Raw genomic sequence first — 27,571 nt, 5'->3', positions numbered from 1 at the left:
TTGGTTGTGACTCAGTGATTTTACTACCAATGTTTGACCTTATATATAAACATAAATTATAACATTAATCCATTTTAGGCCTCAACTATAAAGATCTCAACTGAAGACATTTTGAGTGCTTCTCACATATTCTCGAGTTTATTTTTATTATTAATTTGTTTTTGTAGTGTGATATTGTTGGCAGAGTTTTAATTCATGATTATTAAAAATAACATCTACATTTTTAATTTATGTTCTAATTAAAATTGCAAGTGTAAACAGAACAGCAGCATTTAAGCTCAGGTTAAAATAAACACCTCTACTGTAACATGTAGGAGCATTTAGTAAAAGAAATTAGATTAGATTCTACAAACAAATTCAGACGACAATTGCTGAATCATTAATGTTAAAGTTTGCAGATATTTTTTAAGAATTATTTCGTATGCAGTCTTCAAACCTGACTCAGATGTTCAAATAATTATAAAAAAAATGCATAGGTTAATTTGAGAAAATTAACACATTTATAAATATGAATAAAATTCGATTCAAAATGTAGAGATTAAAGTGAGACAATGAAAATAAATTATATTAAAACATTACATTAAAATAGAAATCTCAGCCAATAAGGATCTTTCCCTCCAGATGGTGAGTGACGTCAGACTCGGTGTGTTTAGTCATCAGTAAAAGTTCATTCAGGACTCTGAAGCTTTTGTACTCCATTGATCTCAGCACAGAGGACTCAGTGTGGGAAACTCAGACAAGCTCTAAACTCACACTGATTGACAAAGACATGACAGGAGACACATCTGTTACATCTGGAGTCCTGATAGTGACAGACAAAAAGACTCAGAATGCAAGTTTAGGCATAAAATATATCGGTTTCAGTATTTTTATAAACACATACCATCCAGTAAAATTATTTTCAGTGTAAATTTAAAATAAATCAAGTCAACAAAATGAACTACAACAACAGTAAATTAATTTCCCTAAAACATTTGTTAATGGATAAAAATGTACAGTCATTGTTCTATTATGAGTGAAATCCTTGCATAATGTAATGAAAAAAAAAATAAAACAATGTCGGAAAAAAATCAAACCAAATGATTTTTATTAAAAAATGAATAAAAAAATGTCTATAAAAAATGCACGAATGTGAAGATAATATAACTGACAAACATCTGTTTCCTGATGATTTTTTAGGATATCATCAAAAGATGTTCAGCTTTACGTGTCAAATGAGATTAATTAGTTTAGTTTTGAAATATGAAATTTGAGATAAAGTTAGAAATAAGGATTTCTAAAGTGTCATATATTATGTCTGTGCAGGAAGAAGGGTAGAGCCCTCAGGGGCAATAGAGGAGCAAATGCCCCTTCTATTCTAACGATTAGCCTGAAAGCTAAATTAGCATGTGAACAGGCACACTTCTATTGTTTCTGACTCAGTCTTTCAATAGTCAAAGTGTGGGAAAGCTCAGGAGAGAAGAGTCACAGTCTACCGTCATTAACATCCTAAACTCCACCACCCACTGGATATTTGGGTTCACACAAGGGAGTAGACACACTTATGGATATGAAGGTTAATTTTTCTATACAGTAAAATGCACACTGATATGTGCAGCAGAACGCAATAAAACCAGTTAAAGATAATGTAGAAAAAGATGCAGCCAAAAGTAAAGATCATAATGTTTGTTGAGTAAAAGCTCATCATTGTTCTTAAGATCAAGATTTACCAGGAACTCTGGGTTAACAATTAACATCAACTGATCATTTCTGGATGTGCAGTATGAGGATTTTAAAAATGAAACATCAGAATTGACCTGAACATATTACACAACACATATCCTGTGATATCCCATTAAAATAAATGTCATCTCCACACGTGTGTGCAGTAATGATGATCGTGTGCTCTGTCAGTGACGTTGATCCCAACATCAGGCAGCAGATCTGCTCTCTTTCCAGGGTCACCACTTTCCCAGGTTCACACAGTGTTCTCTATGAGTCCATCACCCCTCCACCTGCTACCCTGAGACAAGGATATTGTCCTCTGCTAGAAGAACACTGAGCATGTGGCAGCCCTACAGTCCTCATTGTGTGTCCAAGCTCTCCCATTGGCTCCAAACTGTGAGAAACTCCAACAAGCCAAAGACCCACACATTCATATGGAGATTTGGCAGTATAAATAGAGGAGATGCAGACAGTACAAATCAGACTCACTCTACACAGAGAGATCTACAGCACAGAAACACAGCCATGGCACCAACCATCACTTCAGCAATGAACATCTCAAACGAGCAGCTACCTCTGAACAACAAGGTAAATTAAGAACCTGCTTCATTTAAATGTTTATAATGACCTGCTTTCTACTCAGTAACTCTTTATATTTCAAGACGACTAAATGTTCTGTCTTTGTTATTTCCAGCTAAGGAAGCCGATGGTGGAGAAGATGCGCAGAGATCGTATCAACAGCAGCATTGAGCAGCTGAAGTCTCTCCTGGCTCCAGAGTTCCTCAACCAGCAGCCCGACTCCAAACTGGAGAAAGGAGATATCCTGGAGATGACATTCAGCTTCCTGAGACAACAACAGCAGCAGCATCCTGCATTCTCTTCCAGCTCAGCAGCTGTCAATCAAGGCTTCTCCAAATGTGTCCATGACATTGTCCACTTCCTGTCCAAAGATGAGCTGAGAACACAGAGCCAGAGAAAACTGCTGAACCACTTCCAGGACCTGCAGCCATCTTCAGACGAGAACAGGAGGGAAAGTGTTCTGGCTCAGCTGAGCTCTACAGAGCAGCAGATCATCAGCAAAGAGAAGACTTCAGTTAAGAGCTTCCTCTGGAGGCCCTGGTAAACACAAGATCTAGACTTAAAGCACAAGTTTATGTGGACTTTTTATGTTTTTCCTTCAACGTCTGCATGAGCAGGATTTTAACTGAATCTAATTATCATCTTTTTGGTGATAGACCTATATCTTTCTACTTTGTGAAAGATTATTAATGGAGAAGCTGATAGAATCCTGTCAGGATCTACAGTATTGACAATGTATGTTTATGCTAAACGTAAATAATACTGATAAATTGTTTTCAATTATGAAACGTCCTTTACTATTTGTGATTTCCATTTTAGGAAAAAAAAACACTGTATGTATTATTCTATATTAGCTCTAACATTTGTATTATCTTTGTGATTTCACAAAATTATAATTATATTTGATCATGTTTGATTACATTTTACAGAATTGGTGCCCAATTATAGTGTGAAATACACATGCTATGTACATTCTGGTTAAATACACTACATTTATATAGTGAACTATAAAGTATATAAGCATTAAATGCCTTTTGTGAAGGTGATCACATTCTGATTAATACAGAATTATTACGATTTAAATTTCAGTTTATTTGAAATGTGTTTAATTTCATCAATATGTTACATGTTGATTATTCATCTATTTTTCTCATTTGCTTTGAGAAGTTTTATGTTTTTACCTTAATCAAGGTTTATTTTGTACCTTTTGTGTGGTACTGTTAATGATGAAACATCCATTTTACCCTTGACAGTATCTGATGAGACACTTTATGTTTAATTCACATTTATTATTTCTTTTGAGAAATTGGATTTTTTATTATTTAACAGATTTTAGCTGTTGGAAAAGTTTTGTGTGTCTTTTGTAAAGACAAGCTGTTTAAACTCTGCTCTATTATGAGCACCATGTGTTGAAGAATTCTTCAAGTGACTGTTGTGATATATTATCACATATTATCTTGCCTTAATTCGAACACAAAAGTACCCCAGAAAGAAAAAATAATAAAAACATGTCTAAAGTACTTTCTTCTGTGTGATGTTGTGTCATTAAACCATAATACAGAATAAATGTGGACAGTACATGAAATATATGAGGGAAATATGTAGTAATGATAATTAAAATCTGCATGTTAGCTGATAACAGATTTTAGCTGTTGAAAATAGTTTCCATGTTTTTTGTAAAGACAAGCTGTTTAAACTCTGCTCTATTGTGAGCACCGTGTGTGTTGAAGGACTTTTAGAGTGAAAGTTTTGATATAACTTTTTTTTTAACTATAAGAATGTTGTTCACATATACTGAACTAAAAAAGCAATTAAGTCTAAATGACTTGTTTTTTGTCAGTGCAATGCTCATGCAAAAACACTGTATCTCATTACATAATTCTTTTGAATAATCATTTTAACATTTGATCAAACCCACACCTTTCCTACTCATTGTAGAGAAAGTTTTGGATTTTGTAAAAGTATCAAGTCCACATTGCCTAAACTTTAGTGTTCCTTTTATGCATAACACAGACTTTTCAGCACACTTGTAAAGAAACCTGTCAGGATCTGTTTATCCACAGATTCATCAGTATCTGAATGGACACACTTCTATTGTCCAGCTCTTCGTCTCAATTGTAAAAGTGTGGGAAAGTTCGGGAGAGCAGAATCACACTGTGTACATGCATTACGCATTTTTGATCAGTCACCTGACATTTTATTGATGTTTTTTTAAAGGTTTCCTCACTTTTTTTTTTTACCCAAAATGGACTAAGGTTAACGTTCATAAAAAACATTTTAAGAGATGAAATTAAATTTTTTATGATGGAATACAAAGAATCTTTTTTTAAAAGTGATCACATTTTACTTACATGATCGTGTACAATGTGCGATTTTTCTATAAGGGTTTCTAAATGAAGTGCTGTCAAGTTAGTATAGTCTGTCAACTTGGAAAGATTTTATAGCGACACGTTCAGACTTGCCTCAGACAGATGGTGAGTGACGTCAGACTCTGTGTGTTTTGTCATCAATAAAGGTTCATTCAGGACCCTGAAGCTTTTGTACGCCATTGATCTCAGCACAGAGGACTCAGTGTGGGAAACTCAGACAAGCTCTAAACTCACACTGACTGACAAAGACACGACACGAGACACATCTGTTATGTCCAAACTGCTGGTTTAAAACCTGATACCCTTAACTTAGTAATAACTCAAATACTTTGTGTAATAATTACATGTATTATGTCATCAAACACATCAGATTTCAGCAAAGAAATTGGTAGTACAATATAGTGCTTTGGTATAATATATGGAGCTTTATCATATTGCATTAAAGATGGTCAGATTGGACAGACATTGGTCAAATAACATTTGCTGTAAATAATGCTAGAAATGTAATATCTGTACTGGTACAATTCTTTTGCATATAATATGAGATTGTATCTTGGTCTAATCTTTCTGCCTAAATATTTTGTAACACTAGAGGAATACTTAAAGACACCCGTGCTGAAGTGTCCACAATATTGTCTATCAGGGGACAAGAGAAAATAACTAAAGTTTATGTTTTGCTCCAACAGGCTTTTACTAATGTGTCTGAATAATATGGATTCTTTAATATCGAAGAATAAAAAAGAAGAAGTATCAATATTTTTTAATAAAAATACTGATCATGAATTCCTGATTGAAAACTGACCCCCTAATCAATAATATAAATAGTAACTGAAGGTGTAACATCTTTCACTCCAGATGGTAAGCGATGTTGAGGTTCTTTAATAAAACCACAAGCAGTGTTTTAATGGAACTAATGATCTATTCAGGACTAAAGCTTCTGCACTACATTGATCTCAGCACATAGGATTCAGTGTGGGAAACTCAGACACACTTGTTCTCCATGTTGGCAAACATTTTCAAGCCATGAAGTACATCTGTTACACAAAGATCTCCATCAGATACAGAATACAAGACTTATTGTTTTATTTTCACATCAGAATATAGTGCTATATAAAATACATATTACTTTACATGTACTTTTAAAACTTGCAAAATTGCACCATAGACCTGATTAATTCTGATTTCTTATTGATTAGAAGATGTTGAGCATTTTTTGTATCAGACGGTCTCACAGTAGTGTCATACATTATACAGAAATATTAACACACACCCTTTTATAAAGGATTAATAAAGATCATTGATGGACCCAAAATGTGAGCAAACATTAAAACTCAGAATCTGTTTCAAAAATTGGTTCAACAATTCCTCAATTTAGACTGTTCCCTTATTTAGGGTATTTAAGTATCTTTCACCCTGTCACTCCTCTAAATGACAAACAGCCCCTGAGGGTCTTTTCTACAAGATCCATTAGCATGTGAATAGGCACACTTCTATTGTTTCTCAGCTTGTCTTTCAATAGTCAGAGTGTGGGAAAGCTCAGGAAGGAAGAGTCACAGTCAATCCGAAACTCCACAAGCCACAGGGATATTTTGTGTGCACACAGGGGAGTAGACACGCTTATGGATATGAGGGTGAACTTTAAAAAACTGTTTGTTGACATCATTAGCATAATTTGGTATTGTATCTAAATCAGCACGTCATAAAGTGCCTCATTTGGGAATAGGCACACTTCTAGCTATTTTAAATAATGATCCATTCACAAGGAAATTTTAATAAGGAATTTTATTAATTATGATGGTTGATCATTTACTAACAAGTGATCCAAGTGATCAGGAGATAATGAAGAAAATCAATAGTACAGTTAATGACTGTATTGTTACCATATAATATAGTGATATTATTTATTGATTATTATTGTATTTTGAATCATCTTGACACAGGCTTAAACAGTGACTTGTGAATGTTTATACATAGCTGATTAGCTGTATTTTCCTTTTTTCTACATCGTTATATATATATTCAGAATTGTATATTAATAAACACCAAAAGACATTTGTTAATCCCAACATCAGGCAGCAGATCTGCTCTCTTTAAAGGGTCACCACTTTCCCACAGTGATCTTGAGTCCAGTTCCACCAACTCACCCCTCCACCTGCTGCCTGAGACATGCATATTGTCCTCTGCTAGAAGACCACTGAGCATGTGGCAGCCCTATTCCTCATTGTGTTTCCAAGCTTTCCCATTGGCTCCAAACTGAGCCAAAGCTGAAGTCTAGCTGAAGTCTTTCTGGGCTTTTTAGTTTTCTTTCAAGTTCTGTTTGGACTTGCATTATAACTGAGTTGTTAAAACTTAACATATTATTATTGTCTCATTGAAATAAACATATTCTTTTCGACTTTGAGAAAGATATTTTAATTGAAGATGCTGGAAGAATCCAGTTAGGGACAATATCAAGATCTACACTCTTGCATATGAGAACAGGAGGGAAACTGTTCTGGCTCAGCTGAGCTCTATAGAAGGGCAGAATATTAGCAGATTGTTCTGCGACGAGCTCCCTCTGGAGTCCCTTGTAGAGTCGAGACTCTAGAGGACTTTAATAAACTCTTTATAGAATTAAGTGTAGCAATTAAGCATCATCTTCTTATAAGGAGATTTTCTTAGAATATTCTAATTCATATTTTCCTTCTGGGAAGGAATGTAAGGACACTGGTTGGGAAATTAGACGTTTAAACTGGATACATGAATATCAGGCTTTAATTTACCTTTAAACAAGAAATTGTTATATAATGACTTTGTCTATGTTAGACATTTTATATATCATCTTTGTGGAGGTATTTATTCATCATTTGTCACAATTTATACTGAATAACAAGCATTTTCTTTGATTCATAAAGATGTTTTCATACTGAGAAAAAAAATTATATATATAAATATATAAACAGTATTTATTTGATCTTATTATATGGTCTCTGTCTGGCAGGTGTTTCATCCTAGCCTAGTATGAATAGACACAGACTTATTGCTCATTCATAATCTCTTAATGCAATTAATTATTAAGAGAGTCATTAATGTGTCATTAATTTTTTTTATAAGTTATGTTCATAATAGCCCCGTAACATGATTACTCACCAGGGTGTACTGTATAATTCCCAAAATATGATCAGTAAGTGTGCTGGAATGGAAATTAAACAAGACAGATATTTTCAGTGATTGTTTTATTTCGCCATATCATGAGTAAAGTACATTCAATTATTATTTTTAAAACTTTTACCTTCACAGAAGGAAATAGTCAGAACAGAAAATATACCATCCCAGAAAGAATAATTATTCACTATGAAATACAACAGGCTTCAGCAAAAACAAAAATGACATTTATAGCTTAATTTTTCGACAAGCTTGAGAATATCATTTGTGTTTATATTTAGGAAATTAAAGCCTTGATAAAAGGCAAAACTAAAAATCTTTACCAGATATAGAAAATGGATGTCAGACATCAATGACTTATATTGTCATTCCAAACATTAGAAATGAATTAATTCTTGAGTATACAAAGCATTAAAAATAAATGCATACAAAAAATGAGTCTTTGTCAGGTCTTGTTGATGCATAGGAAATCATGTGACATAAAAAATATTATTCAAGAAACATGGAGGATTTACATGGAGTAAATTTTACCCAACAGAAAAAATACATAGTTATTATTCCCATGTTAGCAGACCAATGTGGTCAAACAGTGGTTAACTAAGACAAGTTCTATCCATGAGGATTACCAGGGCCTCCAGAGGGAGCTCTTAACTGAAGTCTTCTCTTTGCTGATGATCTGCTGCTCTGTAGAGCTCAGCTGAGCCAGAACACTTTCCCTTCTCTTCTCATCTGAAGATGGCTGCAGGTTCTGGAAGTGGTTCAGCAGTTTTCTCTGGCTCTGTGTTCTCACCTCATCTTCGGACAGGAAGTGGAAAATGTCATGGACACACTGGGAGAAGCCTTGATTGACAGCTGCTGAGCTGGAGGAGAATGCAGGCTGCTGCTGCTGCTGTTATTTCATGAAGCTGACTGTCATCTCCAGGATATCTCCTTTATCCAGTTTGGAGTCGGGCTGCTGCTTGAGAAACTCTGGAGCCAGGAGAGACTTTAGCTGCTCAATGCTGCTGTTGATACGATCTCTGTGCATCTTCTCCACCATCGGCTTCTTCAGCTGGAAATATCAAAAAGAGAACATTTAGTCATCTTGAACTACGGTATAAAGAGTTATTGAGTAGAAAGCAGGTCATTATAAACATTGAAATGAAGCAGGTTCTTAATTTACCTTGTTGTTCAGAGGTAGCTGCTCATTGGAGATGTTCATTGCTGAAGTGATGGTTGGTGCCATGGCTGTGTCTCTGTGCTGTAGATCTCTCTGTGTAGAGTGAGTCTGATTTGTACTGGCTGCATCTCCTCTATTTATACTGCCAAATCTCCATATGAATGTGTGTGTCTTGGTCTTGTTGGAGTTTCTCACAGTTTGAAGCCAATGAGAGAACTTGGACACACAATGAGGAATGTAGGGCTGCCACATGCTCAGTGTTCTTCTAGCAGAGGACAATATCCTTGTCTCAGGGGAGCAGGTGGAGGGGTGGGGTGATGGAGATGGACTCATAGAGAACACTGTGTGAATCTGGGAAAGTGGTGACCCTGTAAAGAGATCAGATCTGCTGCCTGATGTTGGGATCATCATCACCGCTCACACATGCACAACTTTAATTATCACTTTGTCACCTGTTATTAATGCACTTCCAGCAGAGACTATTTCCATTAAATATGTAAATATAAAAATAAACCTAACAAATGCCTTCTGCATACTTTCATGTTATTTATAATTCTTTTGCTCCTGAATAGGAATTACTTTACTTAGAGTACAGAGCTTGTCAGAGTTTCCCACACTCAGTCCTCTGTGCCGAAATCAATGGAGTACAAAAGCTTTAGAGACCTGAATAAGTCTTTACTGATGACTAAACATGAGTGGTGGATTGTAAAATGATGTCACTCACCATCTGGAGGGAAAAGTCTTAACATTACCTTCTTCCTGCCATATTTATGTACTTCTATTAGGTATAAATTGCATGCTTACCATTTTTAAAGTTTTTTTTTATAATAACCTTTATTTAAAGAAAAAATAAATAAATTAAATATACATATTTTTTTTATTATCAGATAGACATTGTTGAATTTGAAGCTGCTGAACCAGGGGTCCGATTTATTCAATTGTCAGACAGTTAGGGGCCAGCCAGGTTTAGCATTCTGACACCATTAAGGAATGTGATTCTGCTCTCCTGAGCTCTCCCACACTTTTCCGATTGAGATGAAGCCCTGGACAATAGAAGTGTGTCCATTCAGATACTAATGACTCTCTGGGGAACAAGATCCTGACAGGTTTCCTCACAAGTGTGCTGAAAGCCATAAACACTGCATCTTATTCAATGTGGAGTCACTATTTTTCCAACATTCTGAATAAATTGAGTAAACAATTGTCTTATGGACTAAAATAATTCCACCATTATAACAATCCACACTATCAGTTCTCTTTATTAATATAAACTTAAAAAATCATATTACAGCTCCCACCATCTTGTCAATCAATTCCTGTTTCCTTTAGAATTTAATATATTTTCGTTTAACAAGTTTTTAAATTTCTTAATGGTGCAGTGCCTTCAAACAACTCTGAATTCTGATTTTTTCTTAATTTTGTTTGCCACACTGCTGTTATGCCATTTTAATCTCATTGTATATTTTGATTCGTTATATTCGCATATTCATGTTTTTCTAATGTTATTACTTATTTCACTATTATTATTTGTCCAGTTCGTTTGCAGATTGCAGCAATGTTCTTGTTGGGATTTCATGGTACCTTTTAGGGGCTGATCCTGGACACATTAATTCCAAATATAGTTTTTCAACAATAAGATATGCAGCTTTACACTCTTCCAAATAAAAGACATTAACATGCATATTTGAATTATCATTACTACATATTTCCCTTATGTATTTCATGTACTGTCCTCATTTATTCTGTATTATGGTTTAATGACAAACTCATCACGAACAAGAAAGTACTTTAAACATGTTTTTATTTTTTTTCTTTCTGGGGCACTTTTGTGTTCGAGTTAAGGCAAGATAATATGTGATAATATATCACAACAGTCACTTGAAGAATTCTTCAACACACGCTGCTCATAATAGAGCAGAGTTTAAACAGCTTGTCTTTACAAAAGACACACAAAACTTTTCCAACAGCTAAAATCTGTTAAATAAAAAAAAATATATATTTCTCAAAAGAAATAATAAATGTGAATTAAACATAAAGAGTCTCATCAGATACTGTCAAGGGTAAAATGGATGTTTCATCATTAACAGTACCACACAAAAGGTACAAAATAAACCTTGGTTAAGGTAAAAACATAAAACTTCTCAAGGCAAGTGAGAAAAAACAATGAATAATCAATATGTAAGATATTGATGAAATTAAACACATTTCAAATAAACTGAAATTTAAAAACATAATAATTCTGTATTAATCAGAATGTGATCACCTTCACAGAAGGCATTAATTGGGCACCAATTCTGTAAAATGTAATCAAACATGATCAAATATAATCATAATTTTGTGAAATCACAAAGATAATACAAATGTTAGAGCTAATATAGAATAATACATACAGTGTTTTTTCCTAAAAAGGAAATCACAAACAGCAAAGGACGTTTCATAATTGAAAACAGTTTATCAGTATTATTTAAGTTTAGCATAAACATACATTGTCAATACTGTAGATCCTGACAGGATTCTATCAACTTCTCCATTAATAATCTTTCACAAAATAGAAAGATATAGGCCTATCACCAAAAAGATGATAATTAGATTCAGTTAAAATCCTGCTCATGCAGAAGTTGAAGGAAAAACATAAAAAGTCCACATAAACTTGTGCTTTGAGTCTAGATCTTGTGTTTACAAGGGCCTCCAGAGGAAGCTCTTAACTGAAGTCTTCTCTTTGCTGATGATCTGCTGCTCTGTAGAGCTCAGCTGAGCCAGAACACTTTCCCTCCTGTTCTCGTCTGAAGATGGCTGCAGGTTCTGGAAGTGGTTCAGCAGTTTTCTCTGGCTCTGTGTTCTCAGCTCATCTTTGGACAGGAAGTGGACAATGTCATGGACACATTTGGAGAAGCCTTGATTGACAGCTGCTGAGCTGGAAGAGAATGCAGGATGCTGCTGCTGTTGTTGTCTCAGGAAGCTGACTGTCATCTCCAGGATATCTCCTTTATCCAGTTTGGAGTCAGGCTGCTGGTTGAGGAACTCTGGAGCCAGGAGAGACTTCAGCTGCTCAATGCTGCTGTTGATACGATCTCTGCGCATCTTCTCCACCATCGGCTTCCTTAGCTGGAAATAACAAAGACAGAACATTTAGTCGTCTTGAAATATAAAGAGTTACTGAGTAGAAAGCAGGTCATTATAAACATTGAAATGAAGCAGGTTCTTAATTTACCTTGTTGTTCAGAGGTAGCTGCTCGTTTGAGATGTTCATTGCTGAAGTGATGGTTGGTGCCATGGCTGTGTCTCTGTGCTGTAGATCTCTCTGTGTAGATTGAGTCTGATTTGTACTGTCTGCATCTCCTCTATTTATACTGCCAAATCTCCATATGAATGTGTGGATCTTTGGCTTGTTGGAGTTTCTCACAGTTTGGAGCCAATGGGAGAGCTTGGACACACAATGAGGACTGTAGGGCTGCCACATGCTCAGTGTTCTTCTAGCAGAGGACAATATCCATGTCTCAGGGTAGCAGGTGGAGGGGTGATGGACTCATAGAGTACACTGTGTGAACCTGGGAAAGTGGTGACCCTGGAAAGAGAGCAGATCTGCTGCCTGATGTTGGGATCAACGTCACTGACAGAGCACACGCTCATCATTACTGCACACACGTGTGGAGATGACATTTATTTTAATGGGATATCACAGGATATGTGTTGTGTAATATGTTCAGGTCAATTCTGATGTTTCATTTTTAAAATCCTCATACTGCACATCCAGAAATGATCAGTGGATGTTAATTGTTAACCCAGAATTCCTGGTAAATCTTGATCTTAAGAACAATGATGAGCTTTTACTCAACAAACATTATGATCTTTACTTTTGGCTGCATCTTTTTCTACATTATCTTTAACTGGTTTTATTGCGTTCTGCTGCACATATCAGTGTGCATTTTACTGTATAGAAAAATTAACCTTCATATCCATAAGTGTGTCTACTCCCTTGTGTGAACCCAAATATCCAGTGGGTGGTGGAGTTTAGGATGTTAATGACGGTAGACTGTGACTCTTCTCTCCTGAGCTTTCCCACACTTTGACTATTGAAAGACTGAGTCAGAAACAATAGAAGTGTGCCTGTTCACATGCTAATTTATCTTTCAGGCTAATCGTTAGAATAGAAGGGGCATTTGCTCCTCTATTGCCCCTGAGGGCTCTACCCTTCTTCCTGCACAGACATAATATATTACTTTCATTACAAGGTGTAACATATTTTCTGTCATTACGTATCAACAGGTTTTAGGAACATGACACTTTAGAAATCTTTATTTCTAACTTTATCTCAAATTTCATATTTCAAAACTAAACTAATTAATCTCATTTGACACACAAAGCTGAACATCTTTTGATGATATCCTAAAAAATAATCAGGAAACAGATGTTTGTCAGTTATATTATCTTCACATTTGTGTATTTTTTATAGAAATTTTTTAATTCATTTTTTAATAAAAATCATTTGGTTTGATTTTTTTCTGACATTGTTTTATTTTTTTTTCATTACATTATGTAAGGATTTCACTCATAATAGAACAATGACTGTACATTTTTATCCATTAACAAATGTTTTAGGGAAATTAATTTCACTGTTGTTGTAGTTCATATTGTTGACTTGATTTATTTTAAATTTACACTGAAAATAATTTTACTGGATGGTATGTGTTTATAAAAATACTGAAACCGATATATTTTATGCCTAAACTTGCATTCTGAGTCTTTTTGTCTGTCACTATCAGGACTCCAGATGTAACAGATGTGTCTCCTGTCATGTCTTTGTCAGTCAGTGTGAGTTTAGAGCTTGTCTGAGTTTCCCACACTGAGTCCTCTGTGCTGAGATCAATGGAGTACAAAAGCTTCAGAGTCCTGAATGAACTTTTACTGATGACTAAACACACCGAGTCTGACGTCACTCACCATATGAAGGGAAAGATCCTTATTGGCTGAGATTTAATTTTGGCTGAGATTTCTATTTTAATGTAATGTTTTAATATAATTTATTTTCATTGTCTCACTTTAATCTCTACATTTTGAATCGAATTTTATTCATATTTATAAATATGTTAATTTTCTCAAATTAACCTATGCATTATTTTTATAATTATTTGAACATCTGAGTCAGGTTTGAAGACTGCATACGAAATAATTCTTAAAAAATATCTGCAAACTTTAACATTAATGATTCAGCAATTGTCGTCTGAATTTGTTTGTAGAATCTAATCTAATTTCTTTTACTAAATGCTCCTACATGTTACAGTAGAGGTATTTATTTTAACCTGAGCTTAAATGCTGCTGTTCTGTTTACACTTGCAATTTTAATTAGAACATAAATTAAAAATGTAGATGTTATTTTTAATAATCATGAATTAAAATTCTGCCAACAATATCACACTACAAAAACAAATTAATAATAAAAATAAACTCAAGAATATGTGAGAAGCACTCAAAATGTCTTCAGTCGAGATCTTTATAGTTGAGGCCTAAAATGGATTAATGTTATAATTTATGTTTATATATGAGGTCAATATATTTAACTACAGCAAACATCTCTGATCTACCTTTGTGTTGAACATTATTATTCTTATCACAATCATCAGTAACATTATTATAACTATTTTCTTCTATCTGTATCGTTATCTAAAATAAACATTCTCTTTGTGAGTGTGTAAGAAACACTCTTTGTGTTTACAGGTCCATGATTATGCTAATTATAGTGTATCATTAAAATTGTGTGATGAAGTTCACCCTCATTTCTATAAGTGTCTCTGCTTTCACTGTGTGCATCAAAATACTCAGCAGCAGGTGGAGTTCAGGACATTAATGATCACAAACTCTTAGATTCTTATCTGTTTGTTGTTCTGCACTCTCACCATAAAAAGACATCCAAACATCTGATGTAAAGTATTATATATGACACAACAAAATTCATCACACAGAAGAAAGTAGTTTAGACATGATTTTATTGTTTCTTTCTGGGGTACTTTTGTGTTCAAGTTAAAGCAAGATAATATGTGATAATATATCACAACAGTCACTTGAAGAATTCTTTAACACATGCTGCTCATAATAGAGCAGAGTTTAAACAGCTTGTCTTTACAAAAGACACACAAACAGTTAAAATCTGTTAAATAATAAAAATATTATTTCTGAAAAGAAATAATAAATGGGAATTAACCATAAAGTGTCTCAACAGATACTGTCAAGGGTAAAATGGATGTTTCATCATTAAAAGTACCACACAAAAGGTACAAAATAAACCTTGATTAAGGTAAAAACATAAAACTTCTCAAAGCAAATGAGAAAAAAAGATGAATAATCAACATGTAACATATTGATGAAATTAAACACATTTCAAATAAACTGAAATTTAAAAACATAATAATTCTGTATTAATCAGAATGTGATCACCTTCACAAAAGGCATTTAATGCTTATATACTTTATAGTTCACTATATAAATGTAGTGTATTTTACCATAATGTACATAGCATGTGTGTTTCACACTATAATTAGGCACCAATTCTGTAAAATGTGATCAAACATGATCAAATATCATCAAAGTTTTGGGAAATCACAAAGATAATACAAATGTTAGAGCTCATATAGAATAATACATACAGTTTTTTTTCCTAAAATGGAAATCACAAATAGTAAAGGACGTTTCATAATTGAAAACAGTTTATCAGTATTATTTAAGTTTAGTATAAACATACATTGTCAATACTTCAGATCCTGACAGGATTCTATCAACTTCTCCATTAATAATCTTTCACAAAGTAGAAAGATATAGGTCTATCACCAAAAAGATGATAATTAGATTCAGTTATATAATCCTCAAGTCCACATAGACTTGCGTTTTCAGCTTTGAGTCTTGATCTTGTCTTTACCAGGGCCTCCAGAGGGAGCTCTTAACTGAAGTCTTCTCTTTGCTGATGATCTGCTGCTCTGTAGAGCTCAGCTGAGCCAGAACACTTTCCCTCCTGTTCTTGTTTGAAGATGGCTGCAGGTTCTGGAAGTGGTTCAGCAGTTTTCTCTGGCTCTGTGTCTTCACCTCATCTTTGGACAGGAAGTGGATAATGTCATGGACACATCTGGAGAAGCCTTGATTGACAGCTGCTGAGCTGGAGGACAATGCAGGCTGCTGCTGCTGCTGCTGTCGTCTCAGAAAGCTGACTGTCATCTCCAGGATGGAGTCGGGCTGCTGGAGATTTCAGCTGCTCAATGCTGCTGTTGATACAATCTCTGCGCATCTTCTCCACCATCAGCTTCTTCAGCTGGAAATATTAAAGAGAGAATATTTAGTCATTTTGAATTATAAAGAGTTATTGAGTAGAAAGCAGGTCATTATAAACATTGAAATGAAGCAGGTTCTTAATTTACCTTGTTGTTCAGAGGTAGCTGCTCGTTTGAGATGTTCATTGCTGAAGTGATGGTTGGTGCCATGGCTGTGTTTCTGTGCTGTAGATCTCTCTGTGTAGAGTGAGTCTGATTTGTACTGGCTGCATCTCCTCTATTTATACTCCCAAATCTCCATATGAATGTGTGGGTCTTGGGCTTGTTGGAGTTTCTCACAGTTTGGAGCCAATGGGAGAACTTGGACACACAATGAGGAATGTAGGGCTGCCACATGCTCAGTGTTCTTCTAGCAGAGGACAATATCCTTGTCTCAGGGGAGCAGGTGGAGGGGTGATGGACTCATAGAGAACACTGTTTGAACCTGGGAAAGTGGTGACCCTGGAAAGAGAGCAGATCTGCTGCCTGATGTTGGGATCAACGTCACTGAGATTCTGATATCATCATTACTGATCACACGTGTGACACCACACCTACTTCAACAGCTTCAACAAATGTTTTTGGTGTTTATTAGTATACAATTCTTAATATATAACGATGAAGAAAAAAGGAAAATACAGCTCATCAGCTATGTATAAACATTCACAAGTCGTTGTTTAAGCCTGGGTCAAGATGATTCAATATACTATAATAATCAATAAATAATATCACTATATTATATGGTAACAATACAGTCATTAACTGTACTAATGATTTTCTTCATTACCTCCTGACACATCATCTTTGGATCCCTTGTTAGTAAATGATCAACCATCATAATTAATAAAATTCCTTAAGTTCTATTTCCCTTGTGACTGGATCATTATTTAAAATAACTAGAAGTGTGCCTATTCCCAAGTGATGCTCTTTATGACGTGCTGATTTAGATACCAATTGCAAATTATGCTAATAATGTCAACAAACTGTTTGTTAAAGTTCACCCTCATATCCATAAGCGTGTCTACTCCCCTGTGTGCACACAAAATATCCCTGTGGCTTGTGGAGTTTCGGATTGACTGTGACTCTTCCTTCCTGAGCTTTCCCACACTCTGACTATTGAAAGACAAGCTGAGAAACAATAGAAGTGTGCCTATTCACATGCTAATGGGTCTTGTAGAAAAGACCCTCAGGGGCTGTTTGTCATTTAGAGAAGTGACAGGGTGAAAGATACTTAAATACCCTAAATAAGGGAACAGTCTAAATTGAGGAATTGTTGAACCAATTTTTGAAACAGATTCTGAGTTTTAATGTTTGCTCACATTTTGGGTCCATCAATGATCTTTATTAATCCTTTATAAAAGGGTGTGTGTTAATATTTCTGTATAATGTATGACACTACTGTGAGAACGTCTGATACAAAAAATGCTCAACATCTTCTAATCAATAAGAAATCAGAATTAATCAGGTCTATTGTGCGATTTTGCAAGTTTTAAAAGTTCATGTAAAGTATTATGTATTTTATATAGCACTATATTCTGATGTGAAAATAAAACAATAAGTCTTGTATTCTGTTTCTGATGGAGATCTTTGTGTAACAGATGTACTTCATGGCTTGAAAATGTTTGCCAACATGGAGAACAAGTGTGTCTGAGTTTCCCACACTGAATCCTATGTGCTGAGATCAATGTAGTGCAAAAGCTTTAGTCCTGAATAGATCACTAGTTCCATTAAAACACTGCTTGTGGTTTTATTAAAAAACCTCATCACTTACCATTTGACGTGAAAGACGTTACACCTTCAGTTACTATTTATATTATTGATTAGGGGGTCAGTTTTCAATCAGGAATTCATGATCAGTATTTTTATTAAAAAATATTGATACTGATTCTTCGATATTAAAGAATCCATATTATTCAGCCACATTAGTAAAAGCCTGCTGCAGCAAAACATAAACTTTAGTTATTTTCTCTTGTCCCCTGATAGACAATATTGTGGACACTTCAGCACGGGTGTCTTTAAGTATTCCTCTAGTGTTACAAAATATTTAGGCAGAAAGATTAGACCAAGATACAATCTCATATTATATGCAAAAGAATTGTACCAGTACAGATATTACATTTCTAGCATTCATTAATTTGTATTAGTCCTAGCTGGTGTCTAACATGATCTCTGAATTATTTCATAACCTGTAAATTTACTTGTAATATCCTGTACTGTCTACCAAGGCTTAAGAACAATACTCTCAAAAGTTATATTTTTCAGTCAGGAATGAGCTTTTGAAGACTCCTTCTTCTAACAAATCATGAATTATGTTTAAAAACTTCCATTTCCAATACACTGTTTCCTATTTTAATTGAAGGAATTTATCAAATTAATTAATTAAATTACTAACAGTAAAAATAAAAAAAGCTGAAACATTCTAGGTAATTTACAGCAAATGTTATTTGACCAATGTCTGTCCAATCTGACCATCTCTAATGCAATATGATAAAGCTCTATATATTATACCAAAGCACTATATTGTACTACCAATTTCTTTGCTAAAATCTGATGTGTTTGATGACACAATGCATGTAATTATTACACAAAGTATTTGAGTTATTACTAAGTTAAGGGTATCAGGTCTTAAACCAGCAGTTTGGACATAACAGATGTGTCTCGTGCCATGTCTTTGTCAGTCAGTGTGAGTTTAGAGCTTGTCTGAGTTTCCCACACTGAGTCCTCTGTGCTGAGATCAATGGCATACAAAAGCTTCAGGGTCCTGAATGAACCTTTATTGATGACAAAACACACAGAGTCTGACGTCACTCACCATCTGTCTGAGGCAAGTCTGAACGTGTCGCTATAAAATCTTTCCAAGTTGACAGACTATACTAACTTGATAGCACTTCATTTAGAAACCCTTATAGAAAAATCACACATTGTACATGATCATGTAAGTAAAATTCCATCATAAAAAAGTGCATATCATCATAAAAAATTAATTTAATCTCTTAAAATGTTTTTTTTTAAGAACGTTAACCTTAGTTAATTTTGGACAAAAAAGCGAGGAAAGCTTTAAAAAACATCAATAACATGTCAGGTGAAAGATCAAAATTTGCGCAATGCATGGTACACAGTGTGATTCTGCTCTCCCGTGCTTTCGCACACTTTTCCCATTGAAACGAAGAGCTGGACAATAGAAGTGTGTCCATTCAGATGCTAATGAATCTGTGGATAAACAGATCCTGACAGGTTTCTTTACAAGTGTGCTGAAAAGTCTATAATCTGCATAAAAGGAACACTAAAGTTTAGGCAATGTGGACTTGATACTTTTAAAACATCCAGAACTTTCTCTACAATGAGTAGGAAAGCTGTGGGTTTGAACATATGTTAAAATGATTATTCAAAAGAATTATGTAATGAGATACAGTGTTTTTGCATGAAAATTGCACTGAGAAAAACAAGTCTTTTAGATTTAATGACTTTTTTAGTTCAGTATATGTGAACAACATTCTTATAGTTAAAAAAAATGTTAAATCAAAACTTTCACTTTAAAAGTCCTTCAACACACACGGTGCTCATAATAGAGCAGAGTTTAAACTTGCTTGTCTTTACAAAAAACATGGAAACTATTTTAAACAATTAAAATCTGTTATCAGCTAACATGCAGATTTTAATTTTCATTACTACATATTTTCCTCATGCATTTCATGTACTGTCCACATTTATTCTGTATTATGGTTTAATGACAAAACATCACAAACAAGAAAGTACTTTAGACATGTTTTTATTATTTTTTTCTTTCTGGGGCACTTTTGTGTTCGAGTTAAGGCAAGATAATATGTGATAATATATCACAACAGTCACTTGAAGAATTCTTCAACACACGCTGCTCATAATAGAGCAGAGTTTAAACAGCTTGTCTTTACAAAAAACACACAAAACTTTTCCAACAGCTAAAATCTGTTAAATAATAAAAGTAATATTTCTCAAAAAAAATAATAAATATAAAGTGTCTCAACAGATACTCTCAAGGGTAAAATGGATGTTTCATCATTAACTGTACCACACAAAAGGTACAAAATAAATCTTCTCAAAGCAAATGAGAAAAATAGATGAATAATCATCATGTAACATATTGATGAAATTAAACACATTTCAAATAAACTGAAATTTAAATCGTAATAATTCTGTATTAATCAGAATGTGATCACCTTCACAGAAGGCATTTAATGCTTATATACTTTATAGTTCACTATATAAATGTAGTGTATTTAACCACAATGTACATTTCACATTATAACTGGGCACCAGTTCTATAAAATATTATCCAACATGATCAAATAAAAAAAGGTAATAAAAATTCTTAGTTCTTATAGAGAACAATACTTGTTTTTCTAAAAACTGAAAACAGTTCATCAATATTATTCATGTTTAACATAAACATGCATTGTCAAGACTGTAGATCTTGATGTTGCTCCTAACTGAATTCTACCAGCATCTTCACAAAGAATCTTTCTCAATGTAGAAAGGTAAGTACAAGTCTTAGATTTCTAGACGTAGGTATAAGTCTATTGACATCAGACAACAATAAGATGTTAAATTTTAACAATATAATCCTGTTCACACAGAACCTGAAATAAAAAAATAAAAAGTCCACATAGACTTGTGTTTTCAGCTTTGAGTCTTGATCTTGTCTTTACCAGTGTCTCCAGAGGGAGCTCTTAACTGATGTCTTCTCTTTGCTGATGAACTGCTGCTCTGTAGAGCTCAGCTGAGCCAGAACACTTTCCCTCCTGTTCTCATCTGAAGATGGCTGCAGGTTCTGGAAGTGGTTCAGCAGTTTTCTCTGGCTCTGTGTCCTCACCACTTCTTTGGACAGGAAGTGGACAGCCTCATGGACACATCTGGAGAAGCCTTGATTGACAGCTGCATAGCTGGAGGAGACTGCAGGCTGCTACTGCCGTTGTTGTTTCAGGAAGATGATTGTCATCTCCAGGATATCTCCTTTCTCCAGTTTGGAGTCGGGCTGCTGGTTGAGGAACTCTGCAGCCAGGAGAGACTTCAGCTGCTCAATGCTGCTGTTGATACAATCTCTGTGCATCTTCTCCACTATTGGCTTCCTCAGCTGGAAAAAACAATGACAGAAAATTTAGTCGTCTTGAAATATAAAGAGTTTTTGAGTAGAAAGCAGGTCATTATAAATTATAAACATTGAAATGAAGCAGGTTCTTAATTTACCTTGTTGTTCAGAGGTAGCTGCTCGTTTGAGATGTTCATTGCTGAAGTGATGGTTGGTGCCATGGCTGTGTTTCTGTGCTGTAGATCTCTCTGTGTAGAGTGAGTCTGATTTGTACTGGCTGCATCTCCTCTATTTATACTGCCAAATCTCCATATGAATGTGTGTGTCTTGGGCTTGTTGGAGTTTCTCACAGTTTGGAGCCAATGGGAGAGCTTGGACACACAATGAGGACTATAGGGCTGCCACATGCTCTTTGTTCTTCTAGCAGAGGACAATATTCATGTCTCAGGGGAGCAGGTGGAGGAGTGGGGTGATGGGGATGGACTCGTAGAAATGATTGTGTGAATCTGGGAAAGTGGTGACCCCCTAAAGAGAGCAGATCTGCTGCCTGATGTTGGGATCAACGTCACTGACAGAGCACATGCTCATCATCACACGTATGGAGATGACACATTTTAAAAGCATATTATCAGATATACAGTATGCTGTTATTTTTTTATTTATATTCTTCTGTTCAATATACATATATCTAAAAATACTGGTTGTTGATAATTACTACAAGTTTTGTGTTAAACCATGATGCTAACAACAATGATGAGCTTTACAGTAATATTATCTTTACTCAATCCTGCATCACTGGCTACATTATGTTTACTTCTTCTTACTTTCTTATGCACTCCATATCTTTATACAGTGTTTATGATGTCACCAGGATAGCTGTGTGGTAAAATTCACCTTCATATCCATAAGTGTGTCTACTCCCTTGTGTAAACCCAAATATCCAGTGGGTGGTGGAGTTTAGGATGTTAATGACGGTAGACTGTGACTCTTCTCTCCTGAGCTTTCCCACACTTTGACTATTGAAAGACTGAGTCAGAAACAATAGAAGTGTGCCTGTTCACATGCTAATTTATCTTTCAGGCTAATCGTTAGAATAGAATTGGCATTTACTCCTCTATTGCCCCTGAGGGCTCTACACTTCTTTTTTCCTGTCATTTCTTATCAACAGGTTTTAGGAACATGACACTTTAGAAATCTTTATTTCTAACTTTATCTCAGATTTCATATTTCAAAACTAGACTATTGAATTTCATTTGACACATAAATCTTTTGATGATATCCTAAAAATCATCAGGAAACAGATGTTTGTCAGTTTTATCATCTTCACATTTATGTATTCTTTTTTATATATAATTTTTTCATTTATTTTTAATAAAAATATTTTGGTTTTATTTTTTTTTAAGATGCGTCTTCCACCGACAATAATTTAAAATTTAGATTTTATTTAATATCAAAAATTGAGTAAGTGATAATCTACATTTTTTTAAAAATCATATTATGTAAAAATATCAACTCATAATAGAACAATGACTGTACATTTTTATCCATTAACAAATGTTTTAGGGAAATTATTTTACTGTTGTTGTAGTTCATTTTGTTGACTTGATTTATTTTAAATTTACACTGAAAATAATTTTACTGGATGGTATTTGTTTATAAAAATACTGAAACCGATATATTTTATGCCTAAACTTGCATTCTGAGTCTTTTTGTCTGTCACTATCAGGACTCCAGATGTAACAGATGTGTCTCCTGTCATGTCTTTGTCAGTCAGTGTGAGTTTAGAGCTTGTCTGAGTTTCCCACACTGAGTCCTCTGTGCTGAGATCAATGGAGTACAAAAGCTTCAGAGTCCTGAATGAACTTTTACTGATGACTAAACACACCGAGTCTGACGTCACTCACCATATGGAGGGAAAGATCCTTATTGGCTGAGATTTCTTGTTAATATTCACATTTTATTTTTCTTTTATGTAATGTTTTAATATAATTTATTTTCATTATTTAACTTTAATCTCTACATTTTGAATTGAATTTTATAAATATTTATGAATATGTTCATTTTGTCAAATTAACCTCTGCATTATTTTTATAATTATTGAAACATCTGAGTGAGTGCAGAAGACTGTATACAATATAATTCTTAAAAACTTTAAGCTTAATCATTCAAAAATTGTTGTATGAATTTGTAGAATCTAATCTAATCTAAAGCCTACAGTAGAAGTGTTTATTTTAATAAAAAAACAGAGAGCAGAAAACTGAACACAGTGAGCAAAAGAGATGCTCTGTTCTGTTTACACTTGCAATTTTAATTAGAACATAAATTAAATATGTAGATGTTAATTTTAAAAATCATGACATGCATTAAACCTCTGCCATCAAAATCACACTACAAAAACAAATTATTAATAATAATAATAATAATAATAATAATAATAATAATAATAATAATAATAATAATAAACTCGAGAATATGTGAGAAGTGCTCAAAATATCTTCAGTAGAGATCTTTATAATTGAGGCCTAAAATGGATTAATGTTATCATTTGTGTTTATATATATAAGGTCAATATATTTAACTACAGCAAACATCTCTGATCTACCTTTGTGTTGAACATCATTATTCTTATCACAATCATCAGTAACATTATTATAACTATTTTCTTCTATCTGTATCATTATCTAAAATAAACATTCTCTTTGTGAGTGTGTAAGAAACACTGTTTGTGTTTACAGGTCCATGATTATGCTAATTATAGTGTATCATTAAAATTGTGTGATGAAGTTCACCCTCACTTCTATAAGTGTCTCTGCTTTCACTGTGTGCATCGAAATACTCAGAAGCTGGTGGAGTTCAGGACATTAATGATCACAAACTCTTAGATTCTTATCTGTTTGTTGTTTTACACTCTGACATGGGTGTACATATCATTTAACAGTGGGGGGGGGGGCAATAAATATAAAATTTCTCATGAGCAATTTTTGAAGGGGGACACAAATAATACAGTCAAATTGTACTTATAAAGACATGTCGCCACAGTGAAAAACTTTGCTTTTATCAATATTTTTGTAGCAAAGTTTTTCTAAGTTTCATATTTTCCTTTTCTCCGTCATTTTATCTAGTCTATAGACACTGCAAGGTGAGGCACGTTTATTTATACTGTAGCACATTTCATACACAATGGTAATTCAAAGTGCTTTACATAAAGAAAGTAAAACTATCATAAAAAATAATCGCAACAATAAAAACAAGGAGTTAAAAAAGGTTTAATATTTTTTTAAATCAATTAAGACACTTCATAACAATAGAAATTGATTATACAAAAAAAATACAGTGAGGTCAGTTAGGACGTAGCACACTGCTCATTTAGTATGCACAGCTAAACAATATGCTAATTGTGGCCGTTAATGTTAAGTTAACATTATGCCAAGTCGTCCCAAATAAAACAATGCATGGGAAACAGTTTTGGCGTGTTAGTTACAGTGCACTATGCAACAAGCTATTGTAAACAAGCTAACGTTAACTAGATAAGTAATATTTTAATCGCTAATATAGCAGATTCATGGAAAATTACATAGGTAATCAGCATTTTTGCTGCAACTAATTTATGAATGTGTCTGCATCAACTTTAAAGAGAATCGTTTTATTTAAAGTGAATAAAATACCCTATTTAATGGAGTTTAACATTAATTGAACCCCAGTCACACACCTGACTCGTGTGTGCAGAGCAGGTGAGATGAACTGGGAAAGCAAGGAGTGGATCAAACCACTGTGAGGAATGGGAGGGGGGACTCAACTGTTTCTAAATGCATTTTTTGCGTTTTTTTTCCCACTTACACAATTATTTAGGTATACATACATATATTTTTCACAATAGAGAGTGCGATATTTTTTACATTTTTGTTTTTTTTGGGGTGGACAATCCTCGGATGGGGGGGACAACAATCGGATGGGGGGGATTTACGCTCATGCAAACATCTGATGTAAAGTATTAGATATGACACGACAAAACTCATCAGACAGAAGAAACTTTAGCACCTTAAATGTTTTTTTTATTTCTGGAGCACTTTTGTGTTTGAGATAATATATCACAACAGTCACTTGAAGAATTCTTCAACACATGCTGCTCATAATAGAGCAGAGTTTAAACAGCTTGTCTTTACAAAAGACACACAAAACTTTTCCAACAGCTAAAATCTGTTAAATAATAATAATAAAAAAATTCTCAAAAGAAATAATAAATGTGAATTAAACATAAATTGTTTCAACAGATACTGTCAAGGGTAAAATGGATGTTTCATCATTAAAAGTACCACACAAAAGGTACAAAATAAACCTTGATTAAGGTAAAAACATAAAACTTCTCAAAGCAAATGAGAAAAAAAGATGAATAATCAACATGTAACATATTGATGAAATTAAACACATTTCAAATAAACTGAAATTTAAAAACATAATAATTATGTATTAATCAGAATGTGATCACTTTCACAAAAGGCATTTAATGCTTATATACTTTATAGTTCACTATATAAATGTAGTGTATTTAACCATAATGTACATAGCATGTGTGTTTCACACTATAATTGGGCACTAATTCTGTAAAACATTATCCAACATGATCACAAAAAAACCCTCATAATTTGGTGAAATCACAAAGATAATACAAATGTTAGAGCTAATATAGAATAATACATACAGTGTTTTTTCCTAAAATGGAAATAGCAACTAGTAAAGGACGTTTCATAATTGAAATGAGTTTATCAGTATTATTTTTAAGTTTAGCATAAACATACATTGTCAATATTCAGATGCTGACAGAAAGATATAGGTCTATCACAAAAAGATGATAATTAGATTTAGTTATATAATCCACATATAGTCCACATAGACTTGTGTTTTTAGCTTTGATCTTGTCTTTACCAGGGCCTCCAGAGGGAGCTCTTAACTGAAGTCTTCTCTTTGCTGATGATCTGCTGCTCTGTAGAGCTCAGCTGAGCCAGAACACTTTCCCTCCTGTTCTCATCTGAAGATGGCTGCAGGTTCTGGAAGTGGTTCAGCAGTTTTCTCTGGCTCTGTGTCCTCACCTCTTCTTTGGACAGGAAGTGGACAATGTCATGGACACATCTGGAGAAGCCTTGATTGACAGCTGCTGAGCTGGTTGAGAATCCAGGCTGCTGCTGTTGCTGTTGTTGTCTCAGGAAGCTGACTGTCATCTCCAGGATATCTCCTTTCTCCAATTTGGAGTCTGGCTGCTGGTTGAGAAACTCTGAAGCCAGGAGAGACTTCAGCTGCTCAATGCTGCTGTTGATACGATCTCTGCGCATCTTCTCCACCATCGGCTTCCTCAGCTGAAAATAACAAAAAGAGAACATTTAGTCGTCTTGAACTATAAAGAGTTACTGAGTAGAAAGCAGGTCATTATAAACATTGAAATGAAGCAGGTTCTTAATTTACCTTGTTGTTCAGAGGTAGCTGCTCATTTGAGATGTTCATTGCTGAAGTGATGGTTGGTGCCATGGCTGTGTCTCTGTGCTGTAGATCTCTCTGTGTAGAGTGAGTCTGATTTGTACTGGCTGCATCTCCTCTATTTATACTCCCAAATCTCCATATGAATGTGTGTGTCTTGGGCTTGTTGGAGTTTCTCACAGTTTGGAGCCAATGGGAGAGCTTGGACACACAATGAGGAATGTTGAACTGCCACATGCTCAGTGTTCTTCTAGCAGAGGACAATATCCTTGTCTCAGGGGAGCAGGTGGGGGGGTGGGGTGATGGAGATGGACTCGTAGAGATGATTGTGTGAACCTGGGAAAGTGGTGACCCTGTAAAGAGAGCAGATCTGCTGCCTGATGTTGGGATCAACGTCACTTACAAAGCACACGCTCATCATCACTGATCACACGTGTGTAGTCACAGCTTGAATAAGCTGATCCATTTACCCTGGATTATAAACATTACCGAAAACAAATATAAAACACAGATTTAAATACAGGACTCTGGTCAAGCCAAGTATCTTTACAGTTTATCATGGAAATTTTGATAAACATTTAGAGGTTTTACCAATTTTATTGATATGAATTGAAGTATTGCAATATATAATACAGCTAAGTCCATATTTGAGTGATATAATTTTAAATAATATTATTTGTAAGCAAACAGTCCAGATGCAACACTTGTGTCTTGTGTCATGGCTTTGTCAATCAGTGTGAGTTTCACACACTGAGTCCTCTGTACTGAGATCAATGGAGACTAAAGC

General features: G+C 34.4%; 2 protein-coding genes and 4 pseudogenes across 2 annotated transcripts; 1 reads left to right on the top strand and 5 right to left on the bottom strand.

The window, feature by feature from the left end:
* Positions 1-2,043: 2,043 nt before the first annotated feature.
* Positions 2,044-3,785, top strand: LOC113656537 (transcription factor HES-5-like). Its single transcript, XM_027167832.2, has 2 exons — positions 2,044-2,292; positions 2,399-3,785. Exons 1-2 carry the CDS (start codon positions 2,044-2,046, stop codon positions 2,825-2,827), a joined length of 678 nt encoding a protein of 225 aa, XP_027023633.1. The 3' UTR covers positions 2,828-3,785.
* A 4,140-nt stretch (positions 3,786-7,925) lies between these two features.
* On the bottom strand, positions 7,926-9,083 carry LOC113656536 (annotated as a pseudogene).
* Positions 9,084-10,775: 1,692 nt separating this feature from the next.
* LOC113656535 (transcription factor HES-5-like) lies at positions 10,776-12,415 on the bottom strand. The gene is made up of 2 exons (XM_027167831.2): positions 12,167-12,415; positions 10,776-12,060 (listed from the first exon to the last, which is right to left on the bottom strand). Exons 1-2 carry the CDS (start codon positions 12,413-12,415, stop codon positions 11,632-11,634), a joined length of 678 nt encoding a protein of 225 aa, XP_027023632.2. The 3' UTR covers positions 10,776-11,631.
* Positions 12,416-14,939: 2,524 nt separating this feature from the next.
* LOC113656543 lies at positions 14,940-16,607 on the bottom strand (annotated as a pseudogene).
* Positions 16,608-20,044: 3,437 nt separating this feature from the next.
* On the bottom strand, positions 20,045-21,598 carry LOC113656528 (annotated as a pseudogene).
* A 3,685-nt stretch (positions 21,599-25,283) lies between these two features.
* LOC113656417 lies at positions 25,284-26,897 on the bottom strand (annotated as a pseudogene).
* Positions 26,898-27,571: the final 674 nt, after the last annotated feature.

The sequence above is a fragment of the Tachysurus fulvidraco genome, chromosome 2 (assembly GCF_022655615.1).
Source record: "Tachysurus fulvidraco isolate hzauxx_2018 chromosome 2, HZAU_PFXX_2.0, whole genome shotgun sequence".
NCBI classification, from domain to species: domain Eukaryota; kingdom Metazoa; phylum Chordata; class Actinopteri; order Siluriformes; family Bagridae; genus Tachysurus; species Tachysurus fulvidraco.
This window is presented reverse-complemented; position numbering and strand designations above follow the sequence as displayed.